Here is a 15,355-nt window from a genome sequence, read left to right on the forward strand (position 1 = left end):
TTTAATGGGCAGTATTTATTGAGAGACTACCTTAAATAGGGCATTATCATCTCCTGAAAAAGGGCACAAGAAGCTTTTCAGCCTGGTTGGGAAAGCAGAATACAAATATAAGAGGGTTGAAGAAGTTGGGATTATGGACGTAAGGTTGTAGGTATGCTGGGTGAAGACAGAAGTAAGGCTTTGGGGGGGGGGTGATGCTTGATGAAAAATGGATGGGAGGTCTTAGCAAATAAGAGGCGAGCTGGAAGGAGAGGAGCTTTAGTTGGAGAGTGAAATCTTTGAAGTCGTGATTTTGAAGAGAAGGCCAAGGTTAGTGGAGGCTAAAGTAGAGCAAGAGAACAGATCATTGGAATAGAGGATTCAAAGACATGAGAGGCAATGGTGTTGGATGGTTCAGCCACATGGATCTTAAGTTAGTCAAATAGAGCTGGAGAGGAGGATGGTGAGCCAGGTGACGAAGTCTTACTGAAGAAGGGTCACGCCCAGGAGCTTGGTAGATGACCACGTATGTTAACAAATTAACGTTCAGAGCAAGATACACCAGAAGTACATTAGAGTGAAGCAGGGCAAAGAGGTAATGTCAGCAAGTGTTTCTCAACGTTTAAATCTTGCTAATGGTAAATAGAAAGTAAAATTGCAACTCATTGATACATTCAGAGTACTTCTGGTGAATTCTCACAAAATATGCTAAGGATATCTTATTTTGGACTTTTTGGTAGCTCCTGTCTTCGTTCCTGGCTAGAACAGGACACCTCCTGCCCAACATGCAGAATGTCTCTTAATATTGCCGACAATAATCGTGTCAGGGAAGAGCATCAAGGAGAGAATTTGGATGAGAATTTGGTTCCTGTAGCAGCAGCTGAAGGCAGACCTCGCTTAAACCAACACAATCACTTCTTCCACTTCGATGGTTAGTTGGTTTCAACCTCTAAAACCATCCGCCAGGGGTTTTCTCCCCTTAGGGGATGATGTTTTAATTATAACTTGCCCTGTATGGGCGAGTTCAATGTTATATTTCAGTTTTAATTGAAAATGTTCGGTAAGTATAGACAGCACCGAGGGGTCATTCTGTGCCAGGCATTTTGCTAGATTCTGTGTGAATTGGGGGGACGGGGGGTGCAAGGAGGTGAAAGTAGTTACAGTTGAATCAGTCGTGACCGCAAGGAGCATGCTGAATCAGTTTAGTAGTTAAACCGCTGCTAGTAATTTATTGAATCCGTGTGATACTTAAGCATATAATGAAGGGTCATTGAGCAGCCTTTCCAGTGGGTACCAGAAGGAGAATCAGAACTAGAACCCTGTTTCTTTGCCCATAAAATACAAATATTCCATCTTCCAGAATATTGAAAGGAGTTGTAATAAAAACCAGACTTAAAATTCTAAGGTCATGGGCACCATGTCAGGGGCTGGTTGATCATCCTTTGATTCACATTACATCAGGCTGTTGTTGATTTTCATCAATTCCAATACCATTAAATTCTGTGGGTTCATATTTCCTACTCTAAAGTAGGTATCCCTGGACTATTTGTTTAAGAGGAGTGCTCTTCAGGTCTCTGATTTGAGTTTCTAAGGGTAGAGCACGGTGGGAGTGGCAACACATTGAAATCCCTGATTGGAAGGACCGAAGGAGTATAGTGGAGTCTCTGAGAGGAGGGGATGATGGCTGCTTGGCTGGCTGGGCAGGGATGCTGGGCAGGTGTAGAGGGGCTGCTTTGTGGCTTTGTGGCTGCTAATTACGGCCTCTACCACGTAAGACTTCTGAAATAGACTAGCAGATCTTGGACATGGCTACGTAAGCTATTATTTTATGAATTATTACTGAAAACTTAGTCAAAATAGATAAAGGTAACTTTATTTCTCCCTAGTAAGTACATGAAATAAGTACCCAGCTTTTTATTGGGTACAATCTATCCAGGCAAGATCTTTGAGATGGCCATTGAACTTGTTTTACATTCCAGGCCTCAGTGCTTCTTTGTGAAGGAAAGGGAAGTCCTCCTTAAATGTGTGCTTGATAATGGAGTTGTTTACTGCTGACACCTGGTGGTGCTATATCTTAGGATCCCCTTTCCTTAGTGAAATGGCAGAAGCAGCAGACTTCTTGGTACCGTTAGTCCGCAAACCTATGTTATAGAACTCTTTGAAAAGAATTTCGAATCAGAAAACTAGAGTCTTTAAATCAGATTATTAAGTAAAAAATATTTCATGAAAATGATGTCTCCAAACGCGTAGTATTTGTGTGTAGCGTGAAAGAGAGGGGCAAATTCTCATCTACTGTAGCAGCTTTAGAGCCCTGAAAACCCTCCTTATAGTGTAGCCTGAGAGAGGGATTGAGTTCGTGTGGATCCAGGGCCACTGGAAAGTAGGAAAGCCCCGTGGTGAAGTGTTCTGGAACCTGACTGTCTGGCTTCAAGTCCTGGCCACCATAATTAAATGCTGTGATCTTGGGCAAGTTACCTCAGTTCCGAGTGCCTTGGGGAACCAACAAGAGCACTAGAGTCAAATCTCTGAGAAGAGTAAAATGGGGATAATAATAATAATAATAATAATAATAAACCCATGTGGGGGTTTAGTGGGGATTGAATGAGCTAATCCACATGGGACACTTGGTCAAAAGGCCTGGTGTAAAGTAAGCCCTCAGTGAGTACCAGCTGGTACCATAGAGTGGCCGACTGCAGAGCAACTGACAGGGGAAAGAGGTCTCTAAGACTTGTGCTGGCTTCTTGTTTGTTTTAGGGTCCCGGATTGCGAGTTGGCTGCCAAGTTTTTCAGTCGAAGTGATGCACACTACCAACATTCTAGGAATTACTCAGGCAAGCAACTCCCAGCTTAATGCAATGGTAAGGCCGCTCACTGCTTTTAAAAGGTGGTTAATAATCGGGAGGGAAGGCAAAGCTGGAGAACGTGTGCAGTGTGCGTGACTCAGTTGGTCTCACTCTGCTCTGGCAGAACGGTGGGATTTAAAAAAAATACGGCAGCATTTTCAGGAGCATCTTATCCGCTGGGATGACTTCAATCCCTGCGCTTTAAAATTTGAAACTGGTTTGGAAACCAGCTTTCATTTTACTTGTGTGGCAGATAATCCGACCTTTTCTGAGCACTACTAAGTTCACTCTCATGATCTAGGCTAGTGTTGGGACACCTCTTGATTTTCACCAAAAATATTTGGGGAGTGAATGATGTGACTTTTATTAAAAATTGTCGTAGGCCTACTGAATGTGTTATTTTAACCCCCTCTCCCCCCTTCCCAAAGTAAATAAATGAGTATACCTTCACATACACACTTATACATACATACATGCTGGTGGATATACATATATAAATACAAATATATACACACACACCCCTTGAGATATTCAAGCATGCTCTTGGTTCAAAGATATTGTCCACATACTTCAGGATTCTTCGTATTTTTCTAAAGCTTTGTCATATGGTGTATATTTTTATTTTACAGTGTTGGAGAAACATGGTTCACCGTTTTTGAGATGTAGTGTTCATTGTGATGATAAATGCAGGGGTCTTAAAAATGCAACCTGTGTTAGTCCAACAAATGTGTACTGAAAGCCTGTTCCCGAGACGGGCACTGTGCAGTGTCTGTCAACAAGGTGGACAGGAGCCCTACTCTTAAGAAGTGTGAATTCTACATGGGGTTGGGGGGGGAGGCTGATTATAAACACCAACAGATAAGATCGTTGCCGATGGGGATGAGGACTCTACAGGCAGTAGGGCAGGTGATGTGGTGGAGGGGTGGGTAAAGGCTGTTCCAGAGGAGACATTCAGAGAAGTCTCAAGAGGTCATATTTAAGCTGAGACATGAAGGCTGAGAAGAGAAGGAGGCACATCGGGGGAAGGAGGCAGTGGAAACAGTAGGTACAAAGGCCATGAGGTGAGAATGTTCTGAAAACAGAGAGGTGATTGTGGTTGGAGCCTACAAGTCGGAACCAAGATTGTGACATAAATTGAGGTTGCAGAGCCCGGTCATGCAGGGATTTGTAGGCTACAATCCAGTTTAGATACTGTAATGAAAGTATGAGAAGGCCATTCAGGGCTTTTTTTCCCTCCCCCAGGGGACTGACAGGACAGTTAATAGAGAATAATTTACTTCTGAGAGAATGAATTTTAGAGGGGCAAAAATGGAACCAGTGAGACCAGTTAGGAGACTGTTGCAGTAGTTCAGGCAAAAAAAAAGATGGTGGCTTGGACCAGGGCATTGGAAATAAAGATGAAAAGAAGTGGAGGGTTTCAGATGCCTTTCGAAGATGAACTGATGGACTTGACAGTGCTTTGATTTGGATGTGGGGCAGTGGGGTGAGGGGAGTGCTGGTTTTCAGTCAGGCAGCTGAGCAGTGGTATCATGTATGAGATGGGCAGGACGGGAGGAGGAACAGATGAAGGACAGGGACTCAGCCTTCTGTTTGGCTGGGGAAGTTGGGGTGTCTATGAGACATCCAAGTAGAGATGTCATGTAGACAGTTCTGGACCTCAGGAAAGAGATCCAGCTGGAGAGAGACATTTGGGAGCTTTAGCTGTAGGGGACTGGATCTCTTCGAGGGAAAGAAGGTAGCTCAGAAGGAGAAGAGAGCTCAGGACTGAGGTCTGGCTGAATGGGAGGAGCCGTGGCAGCGATTGAGAAGGAGGGAAACCAGGAGAAGCGTCAAGTCAACCATGTGGGAATTCTTAGAAGATGAGGTCAGAGAAGTGCATGTTGGGTTTGGCAGAGTGGAGGTGGTTCATCAGCTGGAGAGGAGCAAGCAGTTTCCATTGCTCGAGGTGCTGAGTACTAGATTGTTAGATTGGAAAATGAGTGGGAGCTGAAGACACCCAGTAGCTGGCAGTGTGTTATAAGAGGGAGTGGAGAAGTAAGGAGGTGGCTTGATAGGGGTGTGCCGTCAGAGGAATTTGTTAACATGTTTTTTTAAAGATTTTTGGAGCAGGCCACTTATCCACAAATTTCAAAACCTGTAGAGAGTATCCAATGAAGTCTTTTCCTCCATCCGCCCAGACACTCTCCTCTCTTGCAATAACAACTTCAATTAGTTTCTTCTGTGTTGTGCTTTTCCAGAATGTTTACATACGCATATAAGCAAATGCTAAGTATGTATTCTTTTTCTTTTCCCCACGGGTCTTCTTTTTTTCTTTTTGAAAGTGTGATAAAATACACGTACCGCAAAATTTATGATCGTAACCATTTTTAAGTGTACAGTTCAGTGGTATTAAGTATATTCATATTCTTGTGCAGCTATCAGCCACAATCCATCTCCAGAATTCTTTTCATCTTGCAAAACTGAAGCCCTATACCCAGTAAACAGTAACTCCCCGTCCCCTCCCTAGCCCCTGGCAGCCACCATTCTCCTTTCTTTCCCTGTGGATTTGACTACTTTAGGTACTCATATAAGCAGAATCATAGGGTATTTATCTTTTTGTGACTGGCTTATTTTACTGAGCTTAATGTCCTCAGGGTTCAGCTATGTTGGAGCATGTGTCCGAATTTCCTTTCCTTCCTTCTTAAGGCTGGATAATATCCCATTGTATGTATAAACCACATTTTGCTTATCCGTTTATCTGTTGGTGGACATTTGGGTTGCTTCCATGTTTTAGCTATCGTGAGTAATGGCACTATGAACATGGGTGTACACATATCTCCTGGAGACCCTGCTTTCAGTTCTTTTGAGTACCCAAGAGTCTTCTTAAAAAGATTCTAAAACATGCTTGGTGTGCGAATAGGAATGATCACTGGAGGGGGAGAGATTGATGGTACAGAACAAACAGAAAAGTTAACTGAAGGCAAAGACCTGAGGTGGAGGGTGGGCTTGGGAGCCGGAGCCAGGAGAGGAGCATTCTCACCTTTGTTGGGAGGCGGGATGGACGTAGCTACAGGCGTGTCGTTTTGAGATACGGTTTAAAAAGAAGGCATGGCTCATAATAACCATTTAGGTAGAAGCAGCCTAAGTGTCCATCAGAGATGAATAGATTATGAAAATGCTCTGTCCACACAGTGGAATATTACTCAGCCTGAAAAAGAAGAACTTTGAGGATACTATGCTAAGTGAAATAAGCTAGTCACAAAAAGACAAATACTGTGTGATTCCACTTACATGGGCCATCTAAATTACTCAGACTCTTAGAAAGCAGAATGGTGGTTGCCTGGGGCTGGGGGAGGGGGGGGGTCGCTGTTCAGTGGGGGTAGAGTTTCGGTTTTGCAAGATGAAAGCGTTCTGGAGACCTGTTGCACAGCAGTGTGTGTATAGTTAACATTGCTGTACACTGAAAAATGGTTAAGATGGGCAATTTTATGTTTTATGATCTTGACCATTAAAAAAAAAAAAAAAAAGACCTGGCTTCTCGCGGGCTTCTGCTTCGTCAGTGAAGCACTCAGCCAGGTCATCAGCAGAGAGTGAGAGTGACGTAGTGAGGGCGGATGGACTGGGAGTGCGCAGCCCTGCGTGGACGACGACTGGCTCGGGGCAGGCTCTGCGTCGGTACTTCAGGGTCGGGCAGCTGTTGAAGCTCTTCAGGTGGATCACCTCACCTGCCCCCTTAAAAAAATCAGAATTCATGGACATGTAACCCTCCCAGGAACGAGAATTACCTTCTTGGAGTTGGTGTGTTTAGAATTCTCAGGCAGGCCCTGGTGTTCTTCCTCCCGTTGCATGGTGGATTGGGATAGCCTATTTTTAGCACAACTAATTTACTGTCACAATACTTTTTTTTTTTTTTTTTTTGCGGTACGCGGGCCTCTCACTGTTGTGGCCTCTCCCGTCGCGGAGCACAGGCTCCGGACGCGCAGGCTCAGCGGCCATGGCTCATGGGCGCAGCCACTCCGCGGCAGGTGGGATCCTCCCGGACCGGGGCACGAACCCGTGTCCCCTGCATCGGCAGGCGGACTCTCAACCACTGCGCCACCAGGGAAGCCCCGTCACAATACATTTTTTATAAAAGTCTAATATATAACTTGCTGGATTTTCTGGAAGAAAAGCTTTGGCCCAATGAACTGAATCTTGGACTTATTTTACTTGGGAAATGAGAGGGGACCTTTTTAAGAAGAGAGGAGAATGTTATCTGATTATTCAGGTTGTTTTGGACTCTTGCCCAGTTAGCTTTGGCTTGACCTGGGTTTTTAAAAATGATCAACTCACCTTCACAGAAACAAAGAGGGGATCCCAGGTCCATGGAGCTCCGGGTCCTTCTGTCCTACACACTTCTCTTGTCCTCCCTGCCCCAACGATGACCCAAAGCGAAGCTTTGCACAGGTTTCCCCCTGGTCTTTTCTCTCTAGGTCTGACACTGGGACACGTTCCTCTTTTTCTACGTGACAACATATTCCTTGGGAGCCACTATCCCAACAGTAGACTTTATTGTGCCCCCAAAGGAATTATATGTTTCCTTGTCATTTTTTCTTTTGATCATTGGGACTTTTCCACAAATAAAACCTTGAACATAAGCATTTGCAAATAAATATACACGTATGAGAAAAAAGTCTGGAGCTGCTCGGATGAACGTACCGGTGGTGGTGCGCCGAGATCTCTGCCTGCTCCCCTCTGTACATGCACCCACCGTAGAGTTCTGATGGCCTCCGAGACGTTTCTAGAGTACAGTTTGAAAACTGCAGCTGCAGAGCAACATTAGCAATTACATTTATTTTTTTATTTTTTACTTTTATTTATTTATTTAATTTATTTGGCTGCATCGGGTCTTAGTTGCAGCATGCAGGATCTTCGCTGTGGCGCATGGCCTTCTCTAGTTGTGGCGTGTGGTCTGCAGAGCGCACCGGTTCAGTAGCTGCAGCATGCAGGCTCTCTGGTTGTGGCACGACTAGGGATCGAACCTGCGTCCCCTGCATTGGAAGGCAGACTCTTAACCACTGGATCACCAGGGAAGTCCCAGCAATTACATTTTTTGTAGTCTTTTTTTTTTTTTTAAGTTGAAGTAAAATTTATATATAGTAAACTCACCTTTTTTAGTATCCATCTCTGAGTTTTGTCAAACTCATTCAGTCATGTGACCACCACAATTATCAAAATATAGGACAGTTCCTTTCCGCCTCCCCCCAGATTCCATTATGCCCCTTTGTAATCACTTCTTCTCCCACCCCCAGCCTGTAGCAACCACTTATCAGTTTTCTGTCTCTATAATTTTGCTTACTCTAGAATGTCATATAAATGGAATCATAGGGTACATAGCCTTTTGAGTTGAGCTTCTTTCACTTAATGCATTTGAATTTCACCCATGTAGTGTATATCAGAAGTTTGTTCCTTTTAGGAATTAAATCTTTAAGCAGAACACGTTTATATACCTGAATTTTACTGAGCTTTAAAATGAATGCTTTTTAAAACTGGAATATTCGAGTTCAGCCTGTCTCGGGCTTCAGTGGATTTCAGGGCTTTTTTATTTGAAGTTGATGTTGTCCCCAAGTTTTCTGTTTGGCATTCTGGAAAAATACTAAAAAAACCTGCAGTTTGACGGTGATCTGTGGCATAGAGGTGGCCCCTTACTTGTGTTTTCAAGGCAGGTCACCAAGTTCAGTGCCCAGAGGCTGCCTTACCCCATGACCTCAGTGAGTTAACTGTTGAGAGTGAACATTTCATGGCTTCTTTGTTTGTATTCCTATAGGCTCATCAGATTCAAGAGATGTTTCCCCAAGTTCCATACCACCTAGTACTGCAGGACCTCCAGCTGACACGCTCAGTTGAAATAACAACAGACAACATTTTAGAAGGACGGATTCAAGTACCTTTTCCCACACAGGTAAACTGAGGTTTCAGACGTGACAAATGAATTCTGTCTTCACAAAGGTTTAATCTTCTAGATTAACGTTCTAGTTACTTAACAGCTGAATATCATTTATGATTTGATGAAGGGTTTCTGTGAATTCCCTAACTTTCCAGATTATGACTGAGAACAGACCCATCCAAGAGGCTTGGATTAAGACAAGGACAAAACTATTTGCCTAATTTTTTGTGCAGATATACACCCCAAACCAGCCTGCCCTTGCCAGTCCAGGAGGTCCTAGCATCGGTTCCTTTTGGACAAGGATTGGCGGTCTTTCCCTATAAAGGACAGATTGAAATATTTTAGGCCTTGCAAGCCATGCATTATCTGTTGTAACTTCTCAATTCCTGCTGTAGCACTGAAGGAGCCATGGACAATATGTAAATGAATGTGCATGACTGTGTTCCAGTAAAACTTTGTTTACAAAAACTGTTGGAGTGCTTGGCCCACAGGCTATAGTTTGCTAACCCCGGCTATAGAAGGTATCGCCCTCTGTCCCTGGCTTTGCACATTGGTATGGCTTTCCATTGGGTATAATTCCTATCTGTGAGGCTTATATTTTTGACTTTTTCTTTTTTTAAAAGATCCTATTTCCTGGCCCATCATGTAACCTCTTTGATGGGTACAAAAGTATTGACATTTTAAAGAAAGCTTTCTGGCAGGACCAAAGGATATATGTGATTAGGGAATCATATACCAAGAAATTACTCAACTTAGGTATGCAAAAACATGGAAATCTGTTAGTAAAATCTTCAAGCGTGAGAATCTTGGAAGAGGGAATGAGCCTCAACTTGGGAGTCAAAGGGGCTGAGGTATTAGAGGTGGCTCAATGGTCCTTACCTGTTTGACCTGGCTGTGACTTTGGGTTTCCCCAGGAGCAGACCCTGAGACAGGGATCCAGTTGCCAGTAGTTAATTTGGGAGGTGTTCCAGGAAACATGGGAAGTATTCCAGGAAACACAGGCAGCAGGTGGGGCTCTGAAGTGGATAAAGGGTTTGTTATCCAGCAGTTACCATCGTGGGCAGCTAGTGCTTGAGCCCACTGGAGGTCTCTGGGGTCCAGTGTAGAATGCATTGTTCCTCCTGAGGGGGGAGGAGCCGGGGTGCTTATACACTAGTTCCCATCAGTTGTTGGTTGAGGGCTGCCTCCAGCGGTGGGGGGGCCAGGTTCTTTCACACAGCCGCAGTGTGTCCTTGGGTGATGCAGTACAGAAACTGGGCAGCCAGCATGCAGCGGGCAGACCTTCAGGGACAGGCGCAGGGTCCCGAGGTGTCTGCAGCATGGGCCGGGATCTCAGCCTGGATGAAAGTGAGGACAGCAGGCCCTAGTTCACAGGATGTTAAGGAGGTGAATGCGATGGTGGTGTCAGGGCTCTTCCCAAGCATCCTGTCGGTGTTGTAACTGCTGTTGTCGTGCAGCTACTGCTACTGGAAGGGAAATTAAACGTGGGCCCACTGACGACTCTCAGATTCAGGCCTCAGGCTCCTTTGCTGTGTCTTTAAGCTCAGTAACACTCTCAAGTTTTCGATGCTGGGGGATTTGCTGAACTCAGATGGTTGGGGTCGTAGCTCCCCCATGCTCCAGGGCCCCCCCCGTACCCGTTCGCCGAGCTCAGAACGGCTCTGCACCGTCGGTGCTGCTGTCTCTCTTTCAGCGGTCAGAGAGTATTAGGCCTGCATTGAACGGTCCTATGGAGAGGCCAAACGGCGAGCAGGAGGACGGAGAAGCTTCCACCCAGGTAAGGCCTGCATACTAGAGAGAGCGCGTCTGGGATGGGGAGCAGTGGGGGACCTGGCGGGGGTCTGCACCCTGCCTCTGACGTTTGTACGGCTGAGGGCGAGAGTAGGGCGGAGGCCGTATGCCAGCGTCGTCTCAGTGTCCAAGGGTAACAGACCTTGCTGTGCCTGGGCGTGCCCTGCAGCCCCCTCCCTGGGGACTGGCCTCAGGACCTGGAGGAGAAAAGAGTCATGCTCTGCCGGGCTGGCCCTGCTGCTGTGGGCTTGAGTGGCGGCACTAGGCAGGGCGGCGTGAGGCTGGGCCCAGGACCCAGGGTGACTGCGCTGGGCTCCGCTCTCTAGGGCCGAAATCCTCAGCTTATTCTCCCCCCACGCCTCACTTGTCCACCTCAGCATTTGCAGGGACTTCATGCATTTCACAAAAACGAGACCCCTGGGGTGGGGGGAAGTGTGGTTCTCCTGGGAACCAGGTTTGCCTAGATAGCCACGCTGGGTGACCCGGGGTAGCTGCGTGCACCCAGAGGGAGCTCCCGGGTCTGGCTTCCAGGGCAGAGGTGCCTCAGCCCCATCCCATGCTCTGCCCCACGCAGCCTGGGGTTCCGGTTCGTGTCCCTTTTCTGGAATTCCCATTTGCTTATTCAATTACCGTGCTTTCCAGAAGTTTTCTTAAGAGACTGAAGAAGCCCCAGGCAGCCCTATTTTTGTGTTTCCTTGTTGGTGTGACACGTGGGGCTTCCCACACAGGAGCTGGGGCCTGAGGATGGCACCGCCTTCTCTGCCAGCGTTGGTCAGGGCTCTGCTGGAAGCAGCTGCTTTCACTGACGAGTGACATGCAGGCTGCTTTCATCTCACGTGCCTTTCCCTGCAAATAGGAAACAGTAAAAACTCCTAAGAATTCTTCAGATCTGTTGCTGAGTTAAAATTTTTGTATCCAAATCTGTAATTGGGTCGTGCAGCATTTGTAAAATGGCATCTGGCTTCTGAAGAAGGGGCTCATTGTGTTTCCAGTTTTCTTAGCTGGCTTAGCTCAGATTTGGATACTAGGCTGGCTTGGGGGCCTTGTGGGTACAGCACGTTCGATTTCTGTCTTGATTTCTCATCTCTATTTTTAGAGTGAGCATGAAGGTTTCTGAATTTATTTTAACATAGTGGAAGGAAAGCACTTGCTTCACAAAGAAGCTTGCTATATAACACTTTTGGCCATTCTCAGGAAATAAAAAGTTCTTGGATAACAGTTAATAAATAGTTTATCCCAGTCATCAGATCAGATCTGCCTGTTGCTTAATTTGGGGTCTCCCCTCTGCCCAAGCTCAGGTCTACGTGAATCAGGCTTTGAGGGTGGCCTTCCTTTCCCTTCCTTCCACCTCCACCTCCACCTCCACTCACCAGCTCTTCTTTCTAACTTCCTTCGGATTCAGGGTTAAGATGGGCCATGTGACCCCAGCGTGTGTGTGTGTGTGTGTACGCATGTGCACATCTGTATATATATATGTGTTACAGCTGTTATTGTAGAGTTCTCCCTGTCCTGTCTAGCACCAGAAGCCTCGACTATACTTAGTTTGAACTTGGGCTGGCTTTTTATGACCACCCCTTCCTTCATGAGGCTCCCTTCACCCCTCCCAGTGGTCCTCTTGGGCAAAGTCAATTTCAACAGCCTCAGGCTGGTTCTCCCGCAGGACCTATGTCCCCTCCCCCAGGACACACACAGCAGTGCCTTACAGTCAGTGGAAGTTGAACTGGCTCCCAGCAAAGCGTTTTTAAAATCTGCTACAAGCCAGTTTCTTCCTCTTAGATTTCTCAGGTGTGTGTTAGTCACCACCAGTCTGTGTGTCCCCCAAACTCTAGGGCACATGAGTCAGGCCACATGGTTCTCTTTTTTTAAATTATTATTATTTTTAAAATTTTTAAATTTTTTGGCTTTTGGGTCTTCGTTGCTGAGCGCAGCGTTCTCTAGTTGCGGCGAGTGGAGGCTACTCTTCGTTGTGGTGCACGGGTTTCTCATTGCGGTGGCTTCTCTTGTTGCGGAGCATGGGCTCTAGGCACGCAGGCTTCAGTAGTTGTGGCGCACAGGCTCAGTAGTTGTGGCGCACGGGCTTAGTTGTTCTGTGACATGTGGGATCTTAGTTCCCAGACCAGGACTCAAACCCGTGTCCCCTGCATTGGCAGGCGGGTTCTTAACCACTGCGCCACCAGGAAAGTCCCCACATGGTTCTCTTGAAGTCCCTCACTCGCTTGCCTGAGGGCAAGGAGAGGTGGCGAGTTGGGGTGAGAGAAAAGCGCACACACCAGGAACTCTTAAAAATAGCCTCTCAGCCTCTTCCTCCTCAACTCTGCTTGTCGCCTGGAGGTGGGTGCTGGGCTGACGCTGGCCGGCCTGGGTCTGGGCCTGAGTCTGGGAGCATGAGCAGTAGATGGCCAGGCAGCTGCCTGAGCCTTTGGGGGCTCCTGGGCATCGTGTTGGCCTTCACAGCTGCAGCCAGGACAGAGGCAGTCCCATTATTACATCCTGCTACGCGAGGAGCCACATGATATTATAGCGGTTTTAACAAAGATACTTAGAATTTACTTTTTTTTTTTTTTTTTTTTTGCCGTACGCGGGCCTCTCACTGTCGTGGCCTCTCCCGTTGCGGAGCACAGGCTCCGGACGCGCAGGCTCGGCGGCCATGGCTCACGGGCCCAGCCACTCCGCGGCATGTGGGATCCTCCTGGAGCGGGGCACGAACCCGCATCCCCTGCATCGGCAGGCAGACTCTCAAACACTGCGCCACCAGGGAAGCCCAGAATTTACCATTTTTTATCTGCCTAACTGTTCTCAGAGTCAAGTGAGGGTATAAAATTTGTGCAGTATATGTGATAAGACTTGTTTAAATTTTAGAGCAATAAGTAGCATTGAACAGAAAATTCCCAGAATGCAAATAAGCAGTTAACTTTGTTATCTTCTGAGAGTACAGTTTCGAGGTGCTTCTGTTTTCATACTGGTAATCGTTCACTTATTCCGTGATGTTGAACATGCCATGTGAGTCAGGTCCTGCCCTTCAGGAGCCCATGTCTGCCGTTACACATGTGCCCGCGGTTCCCTGCCGGGCAGCCCGCCTCCCTTGGGTTCCAGAAGAGCATTATTTGGGGGCACCGGTCAGATGGGGAATCTGCCTGGCAGGGCAGCCCGTGCTCACGGTGGTCCCTTGCTTCCTGCGTGTCCAGACCGAGCGGGTGCCGCTGGACCTCAGTCCTCGGCTGGAGGAGGCACTGGACTTTGGTGAGCTGGAAGCGGAGCCCAGTGAAGGGGAGGACTTTGAGGCCCGGGGGAGCCGCTTCTCCAAGTCCGCTGACGAGAGACAGCGCATGCTGGTGCAGCGCAAGGATGACCTCCTGCAGCAGGCGCGGAGGTGAGCGGGTTCCACAGCCCCCGCCAGGCCTGAAGGCCCTTGTCATGGATGCCAACGCTGAAAACCTATCACCTGTCAGCTAAAACTTCAGGTTTCAAACCTCTGTTGAAAAACCTGAGGATCTGGTAATACTGGGCCCAGGTAGTAACCTCTGGCTGGTGCTGCTGGCGTCTCCTTGTGGACGCTCTCGGCCACCCTTACACGGTTAGCACTTCTGTGCCAGTGTATTCTAGACCCTTTATGTTAATTACTCTAATTCCCTTAACTCTAAGAGGGAGCATGGTAATTATACCCATTAGACAGACTTAAAGCAGAAGAAACTGAGGCCTAGAGAGGCTAACACTGGCCTGATGTCCAGCTCTTGAGTCCTCTGTCTTGGCCACTCTGTGTGCAGCCGGCCTCGAAGTGCCGACCCCCAACCCCAGGCGGGAGCCGCCGGAGCGGGACTGTTCTGTCGCTGCGCAGGTGCTCGTTACTTAAACTCTCGGGGACGGGGCCGGTGTTCTGTTCCCGTGGGTGGTTCTGTGCCCAGCACAGGCCTTGTGAGTGGGGACTTCGCACTGTGTGTGTAAGTGGAGCGGCTGCCTGATGCGGAGAACTTCTGCCCCTCTGTTCAGGGACAGGTGTCTTTTTCACGGGGTGGTGCTGAGTGACAGCTTCATGACGGTGCCGGGAAAGTGGGGGAATTAAAGAAGCACATTGTATGTTTCTCTGTGTGTGCATGTTCCAGAGCTTCCCTGATCCCTCATTCAAGTCCTTTGTTTTTTGTAGGCGTTTCTTGAACAGAAGTTCTGAAGATGACTCAGCCTCGGACAGCTGCCTCCCCTCGGAAGGCACGACCTCTGACCCCATGACCCTGCGTCGAAGGATGCTGGCTGCTGCCGCGGAGCGGAGACTTCAGAAGCAGCAGAGCTCCTAGCGCCTCCTCCCGAGCCGAAGAGGCCTGTCCCCAGCTCTGCCTGCTGAGTGAAGGAGTGGGCTCAGCTGCATTGCGCTGTGTAAAGCACGTGGTCTTAATAGTGTGTGGACAGCTGACAGATTTAATCCTTTTTTGTAATACTTTCTATGTGACATTTCTCTTCCCTTTAGAAACACTGCACATTTTAACTCTAAGCATGATCTCGTGTGCGTTGACTGGACTTCGTAGGGGTGGGGGAGGATCGAGAGGAAGTGGGCAGCCAGAGACCCTGAAGGGGGCCGCTTCCATGACGGCTTTATGCAGAAGTCATAACAAATGCTGGTGTCTTTAGCTCCAAATGTGGCAGGAAGTGGGCGTGGGGGGGTTGGGGGGGGGGAATCGGGAGGCGCAGGGGGCGGGATCCATAAAAAGCGGTGTGGAGGTGTACAGCCTGAGCCTGACTCCACGCCACTGGGTAATTTATGTTGTCACACTGCTGTTCTTGGTGCGGAGGCATTCAGAATGTCACAGAGGCCAGACCTACGGGCTCCTGGACCCCTGGGCCGGCA

The 15,355-nt window shown here is 47.8% G+C and overlaps 1 protein-coding gene across 1 annotated transcript in view; it reads left to right on the forward strand.

The window, feature by feature from the left end:
* AMFR (autocrine motility factor receptor) overlaps window positions 1-14,807 on the forward strand; it is a 40,269-nt gene extending 25,462 nt beyond the window's left edge. The window contains exons 9-14 of the mRNA XM_065899145.1: window positions 720-910; window positions 2,734-2,837; window positions 8,608-8,742; window positions 10,421-10,504; window positions 13,704-13,888; window positions 14,660-14,807. Of these exons, the coding sequence (XP_065755217.1) occupies window positions 720-910; window positions 2,734-2,837; window positions 8,608-8,742; window positions 10,421-10,504; window positions 13,704-13,888; window positions 14,660-14,807 (847 nt within the window). The remainder of the gene's footprint in view (window positions 1-719; window positions 911-2,733; window positions 2,838-8,607; window positions 8,743-10,420; window positions 10,505-13,703; window positions 13,889-14,659) is intronic.
* The last annotated feature ends 548 nt before the right edge of the window (window positions 14,808-15,355 follow it).

Source organism: Phocoena phocoena, chromosome 20 (assembly GCF_963924675.1).
Source record: "Phocoena phocoena chromosome 20, mPhoPho1.1, whole genome shotgun sequence".
In the NCBI taxonomy this organism is placed as follows: Eukaryota; Metazoa; Chordata; class Mammalia; order Artiodactyla; family Phocoenidae; genus Phocoena; species Phocoena phocoena.